This window comes from Rhinichthys klamathensis, unplaced genomic scaffold (assembly GCF_029890125.1).
Source record: "Rhinichthys klamathensis goyatoka isolate OS25496 unplaced genomic scaffold, OSU_Roscu_1.1 h1tg000339l_1, whole genome shotgun sequence".
Lineage (NCBI taxonomy): Eukaryota > Metazoa > Chordata > Actinopteri > Cypriniformes > Leuciscidae > Rhinichthys > Rhinichthys klamathensis.
Window position 1 is genome coordinate 211,457 of NW_026606853.1, and position 21,661 is coordinate 233,117.

Consider the following 21,661-nt stretch of genomic DNA (forward strand, 5'->3'; position numbering starts at 1 on the left):
CGATAGATATATTCTTCTGTACTGATGCACATCTGAGTGAAACAGCTTATCCAAAAATTAATAATGTAAAGCGTGTATTAAGTTTTGTACATCAGTTGTCTATTAGATTTTGAGATGATACACATCTCTTTTCCATCTACTCAAATTTTCTTTGAACAAAGTGTTGAAGTCGTGCATACGTCACCAGAGAGAAGTCTGTCGCTTAAAAATGAAGATTATGATAGTTATGATAGTTATCCAGTTATGATATTTTTATTAAAAATGATGAGGTCAAAGTAAAAAAACAAAAACATACACATAAGATAATTCACAATAAGATTTATAATATGCGTTTAGAAAATAGGGTGAATTTTCATTTTATGCCGAATTCAATATACTGAATCTGCCTTTAAATATATTTTTTAGCCGGATTTAGTCAGTACGTTCACAGTCGCGGTCAGCCTGGTCAGCCTGGTCACGGTTTTATTAGTCAGCCCTATCTGCAGAGACCGCGTGTTGATTTCCCCGGACTATATCCACATGTTCCTATTCCAGGGATCTATGGTATGCTTCTTTTCTTCTAAAAGTTGATAAACTAACTTAGTATGAAAAGCTGTATTATAATGTCTCTGACATTTTATTGAACTTTTTTTTTTTAGATTCACCTGATTATTCCGCCAAAGTTTATTCTGGTATGTATTAAAATGCTGTAACTTTGATTCTGCCTTGTGTCAAGAAAGTCTAATTTGATCAATTGCACCTTCTTAGCTCAAATGCCCACAATGCAGGAGAGTGAAGAGGAAGAGAGTGTTCTCCTTACTATGTCAGGTACATAAAGATCCCTCAAACATACATAAAATAATTATGATACAGCATTTGCTAATGTTTTCTCTTAGTTCCAACAGTTGGTAACCGGTTCCTGCTGCCTGCTGCTGGTCAGTCTAAGCCACTGTGTTTTGACGTTCCTGCTCCTCAGAAACTCAGACTGCTACAGGATTCTGCTTCAGGTAACTCTGAAGCAGAATCCACATTTACTCTTCATGCACATCCTTTTGAAAGTCATCTTTTTTTTAATTGAATGGTTTGTATGTACTCATACTGTGTGACTTTCTGTGTGTCTTAGAGTTCTCTATGAATGGACAATTCATGACTAGACGACAGGGATTCATTCAAATTGCCTTTCATTACAAAACAAACCATCACCTGACAATAAACACAAGATCTATCAGATACCAAGATGGCCAGAATCATTTTGAGTTTTTGTGGGACCAGGAACCTACTCAACACAATACAGAGGGGTATATACTACTCAAACTATAAGTGTTTTACTACATTTGTGTATGTTATAGCTTCTTTCTGTGAAGTAGAATTCATTCATCAGTTTCTCTGTTTCAACAGCGTGTCACTGATATTACGAAGAAATGAAATGGACGTTACCATGGGAAACATACGTGTTGTTATTCTTCTTCACAAGGAAAATGGTGAAGTGTTTCTGTGGCCTGCTGTTCGGCAACAGCCAAAAGATGTCAGTTTGAGGGGCATTTTAGGTAAGAGTACATCACTGGTTAAACATTTAATCATGTATTAACACTTGACCCAGCTAACAGGGAACGTTCTCAGAACTTAAGCTAACGTTTTGGCAAGGTTTTCTCAAAGTTATGAACAAATGTTCTTCCAGTAACATTCATGAAATGTTTGTTCAAAGTTATCTGGTCTTTAATAATGTTCTCAAAACATTAGCATGAAATGTTATATATATAGATCTAGTTCAGACATGAAACTCTCATAGGCTGATAGGTTTACATGCAATCTGCAAGCAATTACGTAATTTCCACATAGCACAAGCTGATTGGCCTCTGCTGATCCTGCAGCCAATGAGATTGCTTGCTCAACATTAAAATAGTCTGGTTCATTGTTTGCTGTAAGTTAGTCCTGCAGCGCACTATCAGCGTTACCTCCTACCTCCCTCTGCTCCACCTGCCTACATCTGCTACAGGATTTATGTGTCTATTTATGCAGCTTATTAAAGCATCTTAGAACATATTTTTTGTTAACTGGATGAGCGATTAAATGGTACATTTTGATTTGTAACTTGCTTTATTAAACCAACATGGGATAAAATCTTAATAACTGTGGATAATATTGAAGAAAAATCTGAGGCTTCATATGAGGAGGTTCGAGGATCACAAACACCAACTCTAAAGATAATGGACCAGGAAGTGAAGGCGAGCTTGTAAGTGATTAAAAGTGATCATATACACAGCTGATTTTTTCCTTTATTATATATCTGTTTTAATCTATGAATGTATCTGTAGGGAGGATGTCACAGACTACACACTTCCTTCAACTCCGGTTATCAGATGTTGGCTTGTCCCGTTCCAGGCTGTGATGCAGGGAGACATTTCTGATTTAACCGTCACTCAGCTGTAGAGTTCAATATGGGCAATTTATAAACTGGGACAGAACATATTTGTAAAACACTTGCTTATGTTTGTATTAAGAATATTTTTCAGTCATTGGCAAGCAAGAAATCGATTTGACACCCACCTCAGCCTTTTCATGAATTCATGAATTTAAAATGTATTTAAAATGACCCCTCTTCAAAATCTATGTGATTGTAACCATAATATGCTGTTTTTGGAATAAGCATGTCTTTCCATTAAACACTGTCTCAAGTTAAACTGCTCCCTCTTGTGATTAAACAAACATTTGATAAAAAAAATTAGGCAATAGTTACACCAGCATGTATTCTTGACTAAATTCCATCCATCCATCGTCTGCATTCTTGTTTGCATTAGCAAATTACACTAATTAATGTCAATTATATAATGCAATTTTTAGAAGTTTTTAGAAATTTTGAACTACAATAAATTGAACTAAATGCAGAAATAGAAACAAAATGATGGTTTATTCTGCTCTATTTTTATTTAAAACTTTAATTTCTCAGGCTGAGAAGTTGAGAAGGCAAATGGAAGCATGCTTTAACACAGACTGTCCAAAGTTTATATCATAAATCAAGTCATGGTGATTCATTAGATTAAACTAAGATGATATACTAATAAGGGTATTTATGAGTCAGCAGACACAGACAATCTAAGTTATGTGCGGGACACTTTATCTGTATGCTTTAACCTTTGCCCTTGTGGTTAAAACTTATCTGAACATGTAAACTTGAGTTTATGACTTGCTGTAACATTTGCTTCAAAGGAACTTGAAGGAAATTCAAAATTACACAACCCGTGTTTCTCAGTATTAATTAAAGGGCTGGTTAACCGCAACATGAAAATTCTGTCATAATTTACACACCATCATGTTGTTCCAAACCTGTATTTGTTTTTAATCTACATAACACATAAGAAGATATGGTTACACTTTATTTTAAGGTGTCATTGTTACAGTGTAAGTATATATTTAAGCACTGAGTAATATTAATTAACTACATTACTATAGGGTTAGGATTTGGTTGAGGGTTAGTTTCATCCAATTATGCATCGTTTACTTTTATTATGTCACATATGTAGCAAGGACACTGTAAAATATAGTGTTTTTTTTTTTTTTTTTAAATGTCTGTTTTTTGTCCATACAATGTAAGTCAATAGGCTCCAATTGTGTTTTGACTTTCATGTCAAACTATGACAGTTTTATTAATTTTTGGATGGAAAAAAATGTATTCAATTATAATATTTTAACATTGCTTGCAAGGCTATATGGACATTTTCGCAGGCTAAAACATAGAATCATGTGAGAGAAAGAAACTACAGAGAGAAGTTGAAGGTTTTCTCTATTGACTAAACTTGACAATTCACTAAATGAGTGGTTAAACAAAGCTCCGTGTTTATAGGAGTTGCGTCACTGCTGTCAGGTCAAAGGCCATTTGACTTGCCTCTCCGGCTGTTGAAGTCTCCGTTGAAGCAGGGATTGTCTGTCCAGATCTTTTGAATATTACCTTTGGAGTTCCGGAAGATTGATTCTCTGAGCTTATAGACATTACATTTGTTACACTGATCTTCAAGTTAGAAGAAGAGTAGGCTACAGCAATTCTTTGAATTCATCTGCAGGCAAGTAAAACTGCCATCATTTTGGCTTTGGATCTGCCATATATTTAAAAGGAAAAGAGGAAATATATCTATGAAAAGACAATTAAACAATGATTTCAAGCAACATTTTGATTTCCTTGGAGAGAACTAAACCAATAGCAGTATTTCTGCTCTTTCAGTCATGCTGCAATCATTAACTATTGATGCATTCCAGAGCGTTTTATCTAGACTACTGTACGGTACAATCAGGTCTGGACATCACTGCGTTCTCAGGCAAAACTACAAGAATGCACAATGATGTACATTGTATAACCGAACATGGTTTTGAAATGTTTGAACACTGGTCTGAGAAGCTTTGAAAGGGGAAATGTTCATTAAACGTCCAGATGCTTTTAGTATTTGCAGGAAGACTGAAACTTTCAAGTGAGTAAAAGTATTTTTGAAGATGCATAAAAAAATAGAACCAATTTAAGAACCAATTACACTCAAAGTTAGATTGTTGTCAACTCTTGGACACTCCAATATGGTTGACGTGACTACCGAGTCAAACAGTTCCAGTCTTGGACCGAGTGATGTTGAGCGAGTGTTGGTACCCATATTTGACAGCTTTATCCTGGCGACCGGGATGGTGGGACACATCCTGGTTCTCATCATCATCAGTCGTACGATGCGGCGAGGACGTGAAGGAAGGACAGGAGGACTCCAGCAAACAAATGCAAACGGCACAGATGTTCTTCTTCTGTCATTGAGTGTGGCGGACCTTCTCCTACTTTCCTGTCTTCCATATCACACAGTTGCCATTGCAACCCATCACTGGCCATTTGGAAGCTTTATGTGCAAGTCAGTCAGCTTCCTGAGTGCGATGTGTACAGCCGCGAGCGCCTTTACGCTGGCCGCTTTGGCTTTTGCTCGGTACATCATCGTGGTTCATAAGTCAAAAGCGTATCGATGGCGCAGAGAGGGGCGTTTAACAGTGATTGCAGGTGTACTGTGGATACCAGCTGTTGTCTTGGCATCACCTCAGTTCGCTTGGAGGACGCTGATTTCGGACAACCGTGAAGCTCGTGAAGACCTGGCATGTTTTAATTTCCTTTCGGACAAGAGCCAGTTGGCATATGGAGTGTGCCACTTCCTTCTGGCTTTTGCATTTCCGCTTTTGATCATTGTAATAGCCTATGTCAAGATATACCATTTCCTCAAAATCACTAGGCGGGATCGCACAACTCAGACTGACCGTTTGGAGCACTACCATGTGCATGTCACCAAGACGTCTGCTCTGTTAGTGCTGGCGTTTGCCTTGTGCTGGCTGCCTTCCTATGGCTTGATGTTCGCTCAAATAGTTGAGGGTGACAATGCGGTTGGTCCTTTACCTCACTTTGGACCTTTTGCTACATTTGCTCGCATCATGGCAACGTCTTCTACAGTGGCCAACCCCATTCTTTACGTTTTCATGTCTGAGAAATTCAGGAAGGAACTAATGGATCTGGTTCGAGGAGGCTGTGTAAACAGACCCTCCTAAAGCCATATATGGGATGCCGCAATGACCTTTTAAGAGTTACCAAATAACATGATTTATTCCATAAAATATGTTGTTTACATACTTGAATGACTGTGCAGTGGCATTAACAATAAGTGTTTTGATTTTTAAACAAATATGTAGAACATTTCCATGAGTGATGCCACAATGACAAATGGACACTAAGGAATTTCGCACTACCTTTTGAGTTAGCAATGGTTTTCTGGTATTTCAATGGAACAATCTTTTCTGCAGAGCCTCAGAAAATGTTAAAGAACCACATTGTACATTCTTTTAATGTTTTGAGAATTAATTTTGAGACTTCTCAAAAGATTTGTTCATCAAAAGATGGTGTAGTTAGAAGTTTGGTGATAACAAAGTAACTACAACGACAATCCTAAAATATAAAAAGTGGAAACCGTTGGTCAAAAACTTACATTTACACAAAACTGACCACCCAATTTTCAGATACCATCTTTCATTTTTTAGTTTAACTGTGTTTAGTTATCAAAGGCAGTAAAGGATTCATCTATGCTGAATCTAAAATTGCATTCATATGTGCCTTTATGCCTTCCTACCTTGGAATTTATCATACGAAGGCATCATTTTAAAGCTTTCGGACAAAGGCTATGAGGAAGATGTTTTTTTATTTTAAGAACTGTACACAAATTGGTCCTTCTATGCAAAATCTCCATTTTGAACCTTTATTTTTAATGTTGTACTGTGATTAAGAACTGGATTAACCCAAGGAAAAGCTGAAGTGGATTTTAAAAAGAAGCAAATCAAGCTAAAAATGTACTAGACAATTATAAGTAAGTCTTGAATGAAAACCTTTGACTGCTTTTTATTTGTTCACATATATCTTGAGAAAGCAGTGCCACAGACAATGCCATACTCCCTTTGGTCAGTTTTAACAATTACTAGACCAGATAGGATTGAACCATTGAAATATTTACTGTGCATAAAACAGACCATTAAAATATATGGGAAAACATTGTTTATCAACTCTACTGTACATTCATAAATTAAATATATAACCATAAAGGGCAACACAGTACATCTTTGAAATGATGTACATAGATTTATGGAAGTCTGTACGTATTTCTTAATTTAATCACTTACAAAGACGTCTTCACCTCCTTGTCAATTATCTTTAGACTTGGTGTTTGCGATCCTTTCGATCTCCTCGTATGAAATTTGGGGTTTTCCTTAAAGATAATCCACACATATTGTTACTTGTCGCCAGTGTTGGTTTAATTAAAACAATTTATCCAAAACAATCCATTTAATAACAATAAATAGTTGTTAGCTAACCACTGTACATAATAAACACATTAACATCACTGGCATTCTGGCTATTTTCGTATTAATCACATTTTTTGTACATGGCTTATCACATGCTCTGTAGTCATTACTAACATTAGCTTTTTTTTCATGGTTTCAAACAATGGTGTACTACATTTTTGTTATATAACCTTAAACCCTTGTTTAATTTAATGCAAGTGGTGTCCAGTTGTCGTCTTGGGCTGCGTTTAACTTAAAAAATTGTATGCCCTTCCCTCACTATCTTCCCTTCATCTCATTCACTTGGATATACAGTGTGTCATTGCTTGAGTTGCACGAGTTTTATGCACCATTGCTATCTAGTGTACTTACTATCTAGTGTACTTACTATCTAGTGTACACTAGATAGTGTACACTATGGGCTGTTGGTGAAAATATAAAAAAAATTACACAGTTAACTATAACTGTGTAAAAACAGTCAGCTTAAGGTAGCTACAATGCGGTTAAATCTCAAAATAACTCCAATATCATATACTAGAGTTGTGTGGGGTGGGAATGAATTAAGAGTGATCTGCTGTGATGTCACAATCATGTTGCAGTGTGTTCTATGAATCTGCCTGGAGTGCACATATGAGTACCACACTCACGAAGTACACTAGGTAGTGTACACAAGGTAGTGCACACTAGATTAAGTACACTAGGTAGTGTACACAGGTAGTGTACACTAGGTGAAGTACACTAGGTAGTGTACACTAGATTAAGTACCCTAAGGTGAAGTACACAAGGTAGTGTACACTAGGTGAAGTACACTAGATAGTGTACACTAGATGAAGTACACTAGGTAGTGTACACTAGGTGAAGTACACTAAGTAGTGTACACTAGGTGAAGTACACTAGGTAGTGTAGACTAGGTGAAGTACACTAGGTAGTGTACACTAGGTGAAGTACACTAGGTAGACAATGATTGCACAATGCATTTTTTTATGGCAAAACCATTGAAGGACATTTTTAAAGGATCTTGCAGCATTGTGCATTTATATCTATCTATACATTAAAGCATAGGTTCTCAAAGTGCGGCCCGCGAGCCAATGGCGGCCCGCCGAAACATTTCTGGCGGCCCGCGATAACATCTGTAAAACTGTTAAAACTATTGCTTTGAAAAAATGAATATCTCCGTTTAGTGGTGTTTAGCGGCATCCATAGGCATAAGCGGTAATTACATGGTCCGACCGACCGATCGCACTTGACCTCACTCCTAAGGCCACCAGGAACAGTGGTTGTCTACACAGGAATAGGAATCGTGGCCAACCGAAACCAGCACCACAAATCCCATTGCAATTTAAAAGGGTATGTTGACCAAGTAATCAATATTCAATGTGACTTAATAATAATCTTACCAATGTCAAGCTTATTAATAGCCGCGTTTCCATTACCTTTCAAAATGTTCACGGGCGCGAACACTTGCATTTTCCTATCAACAGTGGAAACAACTTAAACTAGTCTATCATTTCTGGTCATACAGAAAATAATAATGCATTATTCGCAACTACTTTTATTTGTGTAAACTCATAACAAGAAAACGTGCTTTTGTAAAATAAAATAAAACAATCAGTAGCCTAGGCTACTACGCGCTTTCGTGATCTCCGTGAACTGGAGCGCGAGAACTGAAACAAAATATAGCCTATGTAGGCTAAAGCTTAAAATGTGCACTTTTAAACAAACAAACTCGAATCGAAAGCAAATACCTGATTATGTAGGCTAATCCGTATGAAAGGTGGATTTCTCTCTAAAAGCGCATCTGCTTAACAGCGGAGATGGAGATATGTTTTTAGCCGACACTTAGAAAACAATAGTTTATTAATAAACAATTAAAATGCCTCGCTGTTTTTTCAGACGCATTTATTATCATTAGCCTATAACTCACCTATAAATCAGGCTAGATCAGACATGTACAGGCTATATGGCTCTTCTCATTCATCACTGCGGGAAAAATATAAATTCTAATTTGGCCTTAGAAAACCAGTAAAATCGACATGTTTTCCATATTAATTTGTGAATATTTAAAATGTTTAATAAAGGGGCAAAAAGTCATTTAAACAAAAATCTGAAAAAGTCTGTCGATATTTACTTTTTTGCGCAGCAGTTGGTGAAGCCAGTTCAAATTAAAATTTTGTTCAACTTTGCGTTTTAAAAAGACAACAACCGTTCATTTTTCGTTTTTCAGTTACGGGTTAAAAAAGATAGATAATAATATGCAAATCTGCAATAATGGAAACGCGACTGACAAGCAATGATAGAAATGAATGATGATGATGACTTGTTTGGTAAGCTTCTATTTTAAAAGTTTCTTTCTCTCCCCCCCAAAATTTTCACAAGTTTTGCCAGGTTTAGCCTCAGTTATGAATTAAAATGTGTTTATTGCAACTAATGTAAACTGTAGAGATGCAACCTGGTCATTAAAATAATTTCAAATGGGATTTTCTTTTCAGTTTTTTTTTTCTTCGTTTTCTCCCCCGCCACTTTGGCGGCCCTCAGTTCAATTTTGGGTTCCTAAATTGGCCCTCACCTATCAAAACTTTGAGAACCCCTGCATTAAAGGAACGTCTGTGTGTCTGTCTGTCTGTTAATCACATATCTCTCAAACTTTTAGTCCGATGGATTTCAAACTTGACTGGTGTCTTGCTACGGGCACGAGTAAGTGCAGTGCCGAGTTTGGATTAGAAATGCCAAAGATATTGGTAAATATATCGGTAAAAGTATGGAGGACCAAACCTATAAAAATTTTAAATAAATAAATACACGAATAAATGTAAAAAAACAAAAATAAATTAGACTATTTATACTTTTATTTCCCTATTTATGTATAGTGTACTTCATCTAGTGTACACTACCCAGTGTACTTCACCCAGTGTACTTCACCTAGTTTACTTCATTTAGTGTACACTACCTAGTGTACTTCACCTAGTGTACTTCATCTAGTGTACTTCACCTAGTGTACTTCATCTAGTGTACACTACCTAGTGTACTTCACCTACTTTACTTCATCTAGTGTACTTCACCTTCATCTAGTGTACACTACCTAGTGTACTGCATATAAATATCAGTTGTCACTGATCAAATCTCCCAATAATATGTCTTAGTTTTATGATCAAATGTTTGTAGTTTTAATTGTGGGGCATAAAAATATAATGCAGTGCAATACAATGATGATTGAGAGATGTACAAATAAACCATAGGCCTACTCAAAAGCCTGCTGTATTTTATACATTTTAACATAATTTTTCTAATAAATAATATACTGATAATCAAGAAAACCTGTTTCTTCCGTCCAATAAATGTTTGTCTTAAAAGATTAATATCAATATAAAAGTTATGCTTAAGCTTACTCTCTTTAAAGAGTTCACAGCTAAAAGACACGAGTACCACAATTGTATAATTAAACTAAAAGGCCTTGTACTTGTTAAAAAGGGTATAACTATCACTCGCATGGCAGAAGGCATGTAAGTAGATTATGCCGATTTTCTAGCAAATTTTTTATCACGTTGATAATTTATAGGCTTTATAGGGTTATCTGATTTTGTACCCCAAAGACATACATTGCCTTAGATGTTAATTTCTCACATCTTGAGTGTTGACCCTCACCTTCTTTACAGGTTGTTGTGAACTGGCTGAGATGAGAAAGACGCCCAAGAGAATCAGTCTGAGAGCTGCTCGATCCATCATGACCTGCTCAGAAAGCAGACCTCGAAACACACACTGCCTTTAAACTCCTGTCCACATCATGCGATTGGCTATTATTGACCTCCCCCACTATATGTAATCGGAGTCTCTTGAACCCATCATAAGGGCAAAACTTGGACGTGGGTTCGACATTTGTGTGCACTTAAAAGTCCCATTAATGTGAAGTAGCAATGGACAAAACCGTCCTGATTCTCTGTGGCTTTCTGGGTACTTGTCACAGTTTTACCCTCATTGAGAAGGTAAGATATAGAATAAGGATATAAATCATTGCACTTGTTTTAAAACTTTTATGAGTAGCCTATAGATACTGTTGATCTTTTTTCTTCTATCAGCATTTGAGTTTCAGTGTTAAGTATAGTATTTAGAATTTTTCCACAATAACAGGTTCTCAGTTATTGTGAATACAAAGACTATTTTTATTATGTGTTCAACATTGTTTCGCAACTTTCAAGAGTTCCGCAAGAGAACTTCCTTTTTTTTTTTGTAATCTGTAAATGAAATCTGAGAGGTTGTTGAGACAAAAAGGACACAGTTTGAGCACAGAAACTGCCACATTATTATATCTACCCTAGGAGGAATTGTGTGACCATGTGTAAGTTAACCATGTTCTAGACATGATATATGAAGTTATTGCTAGATAGTGTTGTTTACTCTCTACATGCGAGATTTTTCCAGACTTAATTTCAAATGTCAGGCTCATATGCTATAAAAGTGCCTGCAGGTGGCGCTTTGTGACTTCACTGTAGTAAAGGTGAAACGCCTCCTGACTGCACACAAGTTTGAGTTTAATTATATTTCAGCCACAGAGTAATCCATCTATTACCATTTTTATTATCTAAATGTTAAGATGCAGTGTTATGGAATAATGTTGATTTATTTGCAAAAAAATAAAAAAATAAATAATACCCTCCCTATACAATGACAAATAAATGTAAATATCACTCGATATTTAGGCCTACTTCTTACACGAGAGGCGATGAAAAGGGCACATTCTTTCACACTTTCATGATTTCACACAAAACCACATAAACTCTGCATCATAATCTCTGAGGCACAATCGTTGCGTTATAAGCATCAAATTACCTCGGTTCTTTGACAGAGACATTTAATGAATGTGACGGGGCAGGGTCTGAGAAATGCCAGCTTTTTCAAGGTAGAGATAAAAATAGGGTGAGAATGCTAACTAACTTGTTTATTCAGATGTTTTTTTTTTTTTAAGCTTAAAGATCTAGCCTTAAAACATTTCTACAACAGTACACAGAATATTATTTAATGTCCAGCAAATGTTCAACAGTAAATGCAGTCAGGTTGATTCAGTCACATTAAATCATGTAATTTGATTTCAATAAAACAGCTTTAGATGTGCAAAAAGCTACTTCTATGTAGACTTTTACCTACAGGTCAACACATGAAACATGTGACAACTTGCCCCAACCTGACAGTTGCTCTTGTATTGAGGTAACAACTAGCCCCAGTCTCCCCTAAAGGAATTCAGCTTCAGGGATGGGTGTTTTTGGGGTGTTGCATAACAATCCTTGCTTTATAAACATGAGCCTTATCCCTGTATTAAAGCATCTGGATGAACTCACTATATGTTGCTCCCTGTTTTGGGTGTTTGCTGTCAGTTATTAACAGTGACTCTTAAATCCAGGAGGGTTATTAACCAGTTGCCAAGATACGTGAAACAGAGCTGCTAAACAAATTCACTTGGTTACAGAGAATGCGCCAGATGGAACTTTGCACCTGACAATTTCCTGGTTATAGTTTTACAAAGCTGCAAATAAACAAGATCATATTTCACATCTAGTACAGCGGCCCTGTTAATTATGAGCACACAAACATCTTGTTATACTGAAGTTTTCTTCCACAAAGCCAATTTGTTGTGTGTGTGTGTGTGTGTGTGTGTGTGTGTGTGTGTGTGTGTGTGTGTGTGTGTGTGTGTGTGTGTGTGTGTGTGTGTGTGTGTGTGTGTGTGTGTGTGTGTGTGTGTGTGTGTGTGTGTGTGTGTGTGTGTGTTTTGATTTTTAGCTGGGAGTGGTGAGTCTCTCATGTACACTCAAAGTTCACTCACACATTCTCATTTAATGAATGTGTGTCAGCGAAGAGGCATTATAATACATCAAAGAGCTTCAAAAACATGAATTAAAATTAAGACTTCTGAGCAGTAAGTAACATTTTGCATTGTTTTTTATTTATTTTGTGAGCATTTTTTTTCCTGATGTAACATTTGATCTTTTTTTGTCATTTAAATTACCATAAGCAATCAATATCATAGTATCAACATACCATAATCAAAAAATATTATGTATTTTAAAATTCGGTTGTGTGATATAATTATACCAGTGGTGGCATTAATAGCACGTAAACAATCAAAAAAAAATTGTCTCACTTAAAAATACATCAGAATGAAAAATAAGGATGTCGGAGATGATCAAAAATGGAAATCATTTTAAAATCCAGTTTAAAACTAGATTATTTGTATACTCAGACAAAGAAAATAGATTTAATGTTTGATATCAAGTGATACTAAAATACTTTCCTTGCACTTTAAATACACATTAAAAGGTAACAAATGTCAATTTTGACAAAACATGCCTTTTCATAAAAAGTTTGAAAATGTCATCAACAAATAAAATGTTGCAGGGGCTTTTTTTTTCAGAACTAAAATGTTCTGCTCAATGTTTTTTTTTTTTGTTGTCATTTTTGCTTAATGATGTTTAATGAGCTGATGTTTTCGGTGATTTAGATTTAGTTCATTATAGGCTATTAACTAAGTTGTTCCAAGTTGTCCAAGTTGAATTGTCGCTATTTCCAATTTTATTGAAATTATTTGAAACCTAACATACTCATTTACATAAAATGTTTAGCTTGAAAGGTGTGTATGTGCTATCTTTAACATAATGTCACTATTTCGAAGTTCTAAATATGACATAAGTGTCGTTTATGGGCAACTTAATGGAGTTACAATAATGAGAAGAATATGCATTGCCCTTTAAAATGTATCGTGAATCCAGACATTCCAAGCAGCAAACATGATTCACGAACGCCCACGTTCTCTGTCATTCAAAGAGACACACCTGGGCATACTGGAAACCAGGTGACCTCTTAGCGAACACACTTTTACTGATTTTTTAGGGCCTGAATCAGAAGCTTAAATCAGATAACAGGAGCTGAAGACATTAAATGACGGAATAATACGTATCTGATCGTTTTCTGTCGTCTTTCAGAAAACCGGGACAGTATGCTGCGTTACTGCGCGCTCTCGCGCTTCCTGCACGAGGAGACTCGAGTACTGGACGGATGATTCGGACTGTATAACCGAACCGGTCAGAACTATGGTCCTCTGGGGTCCCTTAAAGCCTCACAGAGACTACATCGCGAAGGATATAATCTTTGGGATTTTGTTCTTAACCAGTTTCGGTTAATCGTCTGTTGGATACGAGAGTGAAACTGTTGCGCAATGGAGTTGACGTGGTGGAGAGTTCAACTGCTCCTATTGGCCAGCGCCTGTGTGTGTTCACTGGAACGAGTCGCACACACACCAGAAAACAACGTCATCTGTCCTCAGGTTGATTATTCATTTACTGAACAAATTTGCTTTTATTAATTGCTTGTATTCATTTAAATATTAAATACTATAAATATAAAATATCAACATCACGGTGGCCAGTTCACAAAACACCATACATTATATTATATTATATTATATCATTTAAAACAGTACATATAAGTAAAAATGTAAAATTGTAAGTAAATAAATAAGTATGAGCAACTTGACCTGACCTTGACCCTTGGCCAACCAATAATACATGTCAAACAGCATTAATGCAAATGGTAATACAAATATTATTAGAAAATACAGGCAAGCAAGATATTGATCAGATTATAACCCAAGTTTTTGTTTTTAGGCTCTTTCAAACTGCAGTGTGAGACATACAGAACCTCTCGGAGTTCACGATGTGGACTATGGTCGTGCGTTTGTGTGTTCTCTGGACGTGACGCCAAAATTGTGCTGTCATGGGAAGGATTGTACACCATGCTTGTGGAGCTACATCTCTTTGAGCATTTCTCCAGATCCTGAGGATGAAGAGGACAGCGATATTGAGGGATCAGAATATGAAGATGAAAACAGTGGTAAGTCCTCATATTAGCAGCAGTTGTTGGTCTAACGTAGTACACAAACATATGGTTTACATAATCACAAACTTTTCTAATTTCAGGAGAATTGGATTCAAGATGCGTTTCCACGCCAAACAACACACCAGAAGGTCGAAGAGTAAGCTTTTGTTCATTCATAACAACATTTTCAATTTTATTTTGAAAAAATAATGTGTCCGGACTCGATTTCATCTTTAATTAAAACCTTTAACGCCTCACTCACTTTAACAGAAGGAACACTCTCTCCGTGAAGACCCATATCAAGGTAGGCCAAGTGAACCTCAAAATATCCCCCCCATTTTTTTATCATTGCTAATGGATTTAAGCAAGCTTACATTTTCTCACACAGTATGCTTTTGATGAAAGACTATGGTTTGCCATGTAGTGCATTGATAAAGCTTGACTCTTTGTCTTCTCTTCATGTAGTTACGATATGCTACATATCAGCAGAAAGGCAGCAAGAGCGCTGCAAGAGATTAGACTTCACAATGACTTCTGCTGCAACTCACAAACTTCTCAATGTGAGTGTCTGTCACCTCCGTGTTCATTTCATCTTCACATATCGCTCTCCTCTGTGGCCTGATCTGTGAGGCTGGATTGCTTGTACACTACATTTTTCAAAAAGCAAAAGTATTACAAATTCTCATTAAATAAATAAGCATGAGTAACTTGACCGAATTATTTATTTGTACTAGTAATGATGACAGTGTAGTATTTGAAACTTTTAAATGAATACTTTATTTTATATTTATATAAATATTTCTAGCACGCCAGGCAAGTTCAAATTGTCAGGTTTATTGTACATTGCAAAAGTAAACAGTGAAAAAATGCAGAATTACCGGAAAATCCAGATTTAAGCAGTGGTGAAGAAAATCTTTGCATAAAATGGTGATTTGATTTTAATCTCAGCGTTTAATTTTGTGTCACGCAGCTGATTCTGGTGGAGTATGAAGATGTTGACTTTGGCAGAAGCATGGAGATCACAGTTGTGTCGCCCCGTCAGTCACGAGAAGTTGATATCCCTGCATTAAAAATAGGTAGCAGTTGCTTTTACTCACTCTATATACACATACACGACTACGGGTCCAAACTTGGAATAATAATTTGTTTTTTCACGTTCACCAAGGCTGCATGTTGAACACAGTAATATTTGTTTTTACAAACACACAGTAAAAACAGTAATATTATGAATCACAGGAATAAATCACAATAAAATTGTGAAATATATATATATATATAAAATATAATAATATATATATAGGCCTATATATATATATATATATATATAAAACATTGTATTTTAGATCATAATATCATTTCACAATATGCAGCCTTGTTATTTAAACTATTTATTTATGCTGAAGGGCACATGCAAGCATCGATGATGTTTTCATTGACCAATCAGTAACATGTCAGCATGTGTAGTTACAGTAATATGTTTTTTTCTCTTGGCAGTATGTTCCTCACCAGAGCTCAAAGACATAAAGCAGTGTAAAGGTATGTTTGGATTCATTGAATTGCTTATCTTATTGCTTATTGCTTATGGATGTGCACATTTAATACTCCATGTTTGGATGGATTTCCATAATTTTTAGGTCCCAGGATCATCATTGAGAGACATGATGGTGTGGTTAAGGTCCTGGTAGCCAATGAGGATAAAGAATCGTCTAAACCCCCATTTATGTGTATGAAACGTGGAAGAGAAGGCAAATGCTGGGTCAGTTAACTTTCACGTTACTTCTGTGCGAATAATGTCTGAAGGCTCATTGCGCTTACTATGCAAACCAGTTTGTTCTATTCATCAGCTGCCTTTTCTATGTAACTTATCATACCTTTTTTTTCTCTCAGCTCTTGGCAAATAACAGCATTCCACTGGTGTCAATCACTGACTGCATGTGTTTCCAGGTACTTTTCAAACATCCTTGCACACACTCACAACAATGCCTGCTAAAACTAGTGTTGTAGTCAAGGCCATTTAAACCGACAAAGAGACAAAAACCAAAACCAATGTGTGTTGAGACCAAGAAAAGACCATCACACCTGCCTTGTTTGGTTCGATTGAATCGAACTCTAGTTCGTTTACCCCCTTGGTGCGGACCTTTTGGGCAGGTGTGAATACAGCAATCGAACTCGGGTGCGGACCAAACAACCGAACCGAGACCCAGCTGAAGAGGTGGTCTCGGTACGGTTCCAAACGAACTCTGGTACGGTTCGTTTACGGTGTGAACATGAACCGACCCAATTGCAAGAAAGCACTGCGCCTTTGAGTTAACAGGCTTCCGTAGTCGGAGATTTTGGCATAATGGTTTGTGTTATTGTTGTTCAAGTGCGAAAGAGAATTCCATTCCAGCACGCTGTCTGGCCACACGATACTGTTGCGCGTCTTTCTGCGCGTCGTGTGTGCGTCATTGGAATGGAATGAATGAATGAGTGTGTGCATCAGGACATTCACATACAGAGCGTTCTCTTTAGTCTAATCGCGCATAGATGCTTTTGCAGTTCATATAATGTAACGATAGTTACAATACAAGGATGATGTTGCGTTAAACTGGACCAACTTAATCGCAAGCGTTAACATTGACAGCACTTGTTAGCAGTATATACAATAAGAATCTCATTATTTGAATGTGTGAACATAGCCCCTCTCTATGAATGAAAACTTTATACCTTACCCGTCTTCTGCGCAGTTTCTTCATATTGCGTTTGTACAGAATTACACAAAATTAGTAAAATAACAAATATATTGCTGTACGAAATATCTCCATGCTGAGCCTTTTTTGCACTTCCTGATTTCCCTACTTGAGAATCCTTGTCCAATGAATGGACGACCTTAGCACATGTGTGGTTTTGTTTACAAATTTTGGTTCACTTGCAAAAAGAGCAGTGTGAAAGCGAACCGTACCAAAAAAAAAATAAAAAAATTATTTGGTCCGGACCACAGCAAGTGAACTATCGGACTTTCCTGGTGTGTCTGAGACCGAAACAAGAAAGAGTACAAATGTGGACGAGACCGAGACAAGACCAAGACCCTCAGAAAGACCGATCTTGAGTACTACACTAGCTAAAACACATTTGTACATTATTTTAACATGCCCTTTGTCTGTGCATACACTTTAGGCTTGGAATGAAGATCAGAATAAAGCTCGTTCAGAATACTGTCCCTTTGAAAACAACAAAACAGGTAAAACCACAACAAAATTCCACTAATGGCCCCATGACTTTTCTAGTTGTTCGGGATTTTCTGGATAAGGATTAAGGATAAGGATTAATAAAAGTATATATTTAAAATAAAAATATAATATTTTTATATGTTAAGGATTAATAAAAAAAATAGTTTGTAAAATTATATATTTTGTATGTTTCTTTTTCTACCTGATAGAAGTTTTTTTTAGCTGGGCATTAAATAAATCATCAAAATAAATGACTTTTCCATTTCTAGAAACCACAATTTTAAAATTAGACCTCATACTGTACACCCAGGGTTCTCAAGACAGTGGGAACCCTGGTTCTTTAAAAAGACAAACAGTTGTTGTGGGTCTGAATTAAAACAAGAAGTTGCTTTGGCTTATTTTAATGTTTGTTATATCTTATATTGTAAATCAATTTAAGTCATCTTGAGGCCATCTTGCAAGAAAAACCCCATACTGATCTAAGATCTGCGGTTTTCTTGAAAATAAAAGCTAACATTAGTGTCTTAGATCTGGAGGATGTTCAATGCCATATTCATATATTCTGTCTACCTACAATGTTTTTCTCCTGCAGAATTTAGAGCTAATGTCCTGAGAAACATGTCAGTGTCTGTGGCCCACATCAAGACAAACGATGATGAGCCGGTGATGAGCTGGAACTTAACGGTACCCTGTAGGTTAAGTGCTGAACTGTGGCCGTGTCAGCTCGAGGCAGATGGACAATGCAGAGAAATGAAAGGATTCAGGCAGCAGCACTTGAAGGATTGGGAGGAAAACAGCACAATGCTATGGGTAAATATATGGGAATATGTCAAATTTGACATGAATGGAATGAAGCTTGAGACAGTAGAAATACTGTCCGTTCAATAAATCACAAACCAAGTGTTCTTGTCTACAGAGTGCAACAGTCGGTTACCTCCATTCATTTTCTCCATTGGGAAATACATTTTTAACAATAACTTAAAAACCTCTAAAGACAGCATTGTTGTGAGCTACAAGGTTGTTAATGGATGATATTTGCTTCTGTTGAACCTGTCAGCCCATATCAATTTTTCGTATAAAATTGAACAGCAGAATCCATGGTGTAAAACTACATTACCCATGATGCTGTACAGAAAATTCCACCAATTAGTGAGAGAAAAAAAAGAGCTAGCTCTGCCTATTCCCATGAAGCACCGCAAATGACGTAATCGAGTCGATCTTTTATAATAATAATAATAATAAAATAAAGTGTTACCTATTTTTTCGTTGTTGTTGTAATAATTAGTAATGAACAATTTTGTATTATCTAAATCTGAAAGAAGGCAAAATAGAAGCATTTTCACTAGTGATCTCAGACTTTTGAAGCTGAATGATGCTATCTTGTTTGGTTTCATTTTCATTTATGTGAAATTGAATATCACATCTACTCTCAGACTGAGGTCAAAGCCAATAATTGTTTTTCCATCTGGTTAAAAAGTGGTTTGCTATAATGCTATTTGCTCTGCAGGCATCCGGGAAATTTGTGAACATCACGTCTCGGAATCACCTGCAGCTCTGTGTGAAGGTATGGTATCATCTCCCTTTTTAATTTCCTTAGTTTGAATTCATTTTAGTGCAAACAGATCATGAACATGGCAAACATTATTCATTGTTTGTGTGTTTGTCTGCAGGTTAAAGTGGATGGAAAGATTGTGCAGTACTGTCAACATCGCTGTAAGTTTATGAAAAGAAAAAAACATGTATATCCTGTTTAATTAAAGCTTCCATTCATTGTCATTTGATCATGGTGATGCTTGTGTGGTCAATGTGTTAAAACCAACATTTGCTGTACTGAATATATGACAGATGTTATCAGTTGTTTCATGGTGTATTGTTGTTTTAGTGGATCGGCAGTACTGGAGCCTTCTTGTTCTTCTACCGCTGATCCTTGTTTGTCTGACTATTTTTGGAGTACTTCTTCTGGTGAACAAACTGAAATGTAAGTCTTTACAGTCTAAAGCATCTCTATTTATATAATAAGACGTTTTCCTCTCAGCAACAAAGAAACAACACAATGTATAGAATGACTTTTTGTATATATTTTTATTTAATTATGTATATGAATAATGTATTTGTGTTTTTTTTTTTACAAAAATCTGTCATTCACCATGATATATATATTCATTTTATATATTATATATATCACTTTTTTTATATTAATAGATCGCTGCTATTTTAACGACTTGTCACCCTGCTTTCTATATTGCCATTGGCTATTAAAAAATCCATAAGCCAATATATAAACTCAGTTACTTTATTATATATCGTTGTGTCAACGATTATAAAGTAAATTCAGCATTTTTATGCTAAATAACTACTGTTCTGCCAGAGTACAACTGATCAGAAACTTTATATTACTGAGCCCAGAAGATTTGAAGAGAAAGTTGTGTTTTTTGTTGAGGTTTTGGAGATGTTGACCGGACAGACTCTGTGTCCATTTTGCATTTGTCTCTCTGCTCTCAATGGCTCTATTCATGTGTCTGTCAAGGGCACATATTTTAGTGCTGATCTGTGTAGAACACATTTATTCCATCTCAGCATGCTCTTTGTCTGTCTCTTCTCCTCCTTCATGTCTCATTTTCTGTTCTTTCATCCATCTTGGCCTTTTCTGTGTCTAACACTAAGTTTAGTTCAATGGTTTCAACATGATTTTTTCTGATGCGATTATACATTCTTGTATGTCTCTCTCACAGGGTCCCCTAGCGAATGGGACAGATGCCATTCTCAAGGTACACAAGCTGTTTATGCATTTGTCTGTAAGAAGAGGGAAAGTTCTCCAATTTTTTTTTGTCTTAATCTTACTTAATTTACCTCTTCTCTCTCTCTCTAGATATGAAGGGACAGGTGTTGTTGCTCCATTCCTCAGCCACAGACCCACAGTTGGTGTGTAGGCTGGGCCAGTTGCTTTCTGAGCTGGGTTTCGAAGTATTTCTCGACCTGTGGAACCAAACAGAGCTTGGTTCTCTCGGCCCGGCAGCGTGGCTCCACTCCAAGCTCGATCACATCCAGAAATACGGAGGCAAAGCCCTTCTTTTGCTTTGTCCATCAACACTACAAAGAGCCGAGTGCTACTGGAACATTGCAGTGGAAAAACAAAGCAATCCTGCAACATACTCCTCAGATACGCTGGCTTCGGCCCTGGCCTGCATTTTAGCTGACCGCCAGAAGGGCGGCGCTGCTCAGCGGTTCGTCCATGTGCAGTTAGAGTGTCAGGAACTTCTCATTAAAGAGGAGCTGCCAGTGTTGTTCAGGGGCCTGCCGCTCTATAAACTGCCCTCACAGTCTCAGGGATTACTTATGGAGCTATGTTTGGAGAGCCCAAATAATGTTTGTGGGAAGTTGAAGAAGATGTGGTGGATAAAAAGGGCACGGAGGAAGCTGGCCAAAGGAGTGCAGAACATTTCTAATACGACGAGGGCGAGGACTGATACCATGCTCACTCAAAGTGACTCACTCAGCCTAGACACAGAAGACACTGAGGAAAGAGTTTTTCTCAAAAATGAACAGCACTGACATGTCATGGTCATGTACTCTCTCTCATCACAGCAGAACATTGTTTTTAAAATGTCTGTCACTATGGACTATGGACAGACTACATACATGTACCAGAATAGCATGGTAATAGCACGTCCTTTAAAACATGGTATTGTCACGTTTCTCTTTGCGTATGGAAATACTAAAGATTTTTAGACATGTGCACCATCACATCATGAAGTGCTATATGATATGGTATAGAT

The 21,661-nt window shown here is 36.6% G+C and overlaps 3 protein-coding genes across 3 annotated transcripts; all 3 read left to right on the plus strand.

The window, feature by feature from the left end:
* Positions 1 to 761: 761 nt before the first annotated feature.
* Positions 762 to 2,495, plus strand: LOC130106394 (uncharacterized). The gene is made up of 6 exons (XM_056272485.1): positions 762 to 807; positions 876 to 986; positions 1,103 to 1,277; positions 1,378 to 1,526; positions 2,128 to 2,212; positions 2,295 to 2,495. The coding sequence occupies exons 1-6, from the start codon at positions 762 to 764 to the stop codon at positions 2,407 to 2,409; spliced, it is 681 nt and encodes a 226-aa protein (XP_056128460.1). The 3' UTR covers positions 2,410 to 2,495.
* A 1,323-nt stretch (positions 2,496 to 3,818) lies between these two features.
* On the plus strand, positions 3,819 to 5,808 carry LOC130106405 (galanin receptor type 1). The gene has a single exon (XM_056272506.1). The coding sequence runs from the start codon at positions 4,540 to 4,542 to the stop codon at positions 5,533 to 5,535; it is 996 nt and encodes a 331-aa protein (XP_056128481.1). The 5' UTR covers positions 3,819 to 4,539; the 3' UTR covers positions 5,536 to 5,808.
* Positions 5,809 to 12,564: 6,756 nt separating this feature from the next.
* il17rc (interleukin 17 receptor C) lies at positions 12,565 to 21,603 on the plus strand. Its single transcript, XM_056272513.1, has 17 exons — positions 12,565 to 12,721; positions 13,785 to 14,125; positions 14,466 to 14,691; positions 14,778 to 14,833; positions 14,947 to 14,980; positions 15,142 to 15,236; positions 15,647 to 15,752; positions 16,171 to 16,212; positions 16,311 to 16,432; positions 16,564 to 16,620; positions 17,833 to 17,896; positions 18,478 to 18,695; positions 19,393 to 19,449; positions 19,556 to 19,598; positions 19,768 to 19,863; positions 20,618 to 20,653; positions 20,755 to 21,603. Exons 2-17 carry the CDS (start codon positions 14,018 to 14,020, stop codon positions 21,435 to 21,437), a joined length of 2,043 nt encoding a protein of 680 aa, XP_056128488.1. The 5' UTR covers positions 12,565 to 12,721; positions 13,785 to 14,017; the 3' UTR covers positions 21,438 to 21,603.
* Positions 21,604 to 21,661: the final 58 nt, after the last annotated feature.

What these genes read in the sequence shown, in the direction of transcription:
- LOC130106394 (XM_056272485.1), top strand. Translation starts at nt 762, where the DNA reads ATGCAGGAGAGTGAAGAGGAAGAGAGTGTTCTCCTTACTATGTCAG. An exon ending in GCTACAGGATTCTGCTTCAG is followed by an intron (nt 987 to 1,102) that starts GTAACTCTGAAG and finishes TGTGTGTCTTAG; the next exon opens with AGTTCTCTATGAATGGACAA. An exon ending in CAGTTTGAGGGGCATTTTAG is followed by an intron (nt 1,527 to 2,127) that starts GTAAGAGTACAT and finishes ATAATATTGAAG; the next exon opens with AAAAATCTGAGGCTTCATAT.
- il17rc (XM_056272513.1), top strand. Translation starts at nt 14,018, where the DNA reads ATGGAGTTGACGTGGTGGAGAGTTCAACTGCTCCTATTGGCCAGCGCC. An exon ending in GAAGAGAAGGCAAATGCTGG is followed by an intron (nt 16,433 to 16,563) that starts GTCAGTTAACTT and finishes TTTTTCTCTCAG; the next exon opens with CTCTTGGCAAATAACAGCAT. An exon ending in GCAGTACTGTCAACATCGCT is followed by an intron (nt 19,599 to 19,767) that starts GTAAGTTTATGA and finishes TTGTTGTTTTAG; the next exon opens with TGGATCGGCAGTACTGGAGC.
- LOC130106405 (XM_056272506.1), top strand. Translation starts at nt 4,540, where the DNA reads ATGGTTGACGTGACTACCGAGTCAAACAGTTCCAGTCTTGGACCGAGT.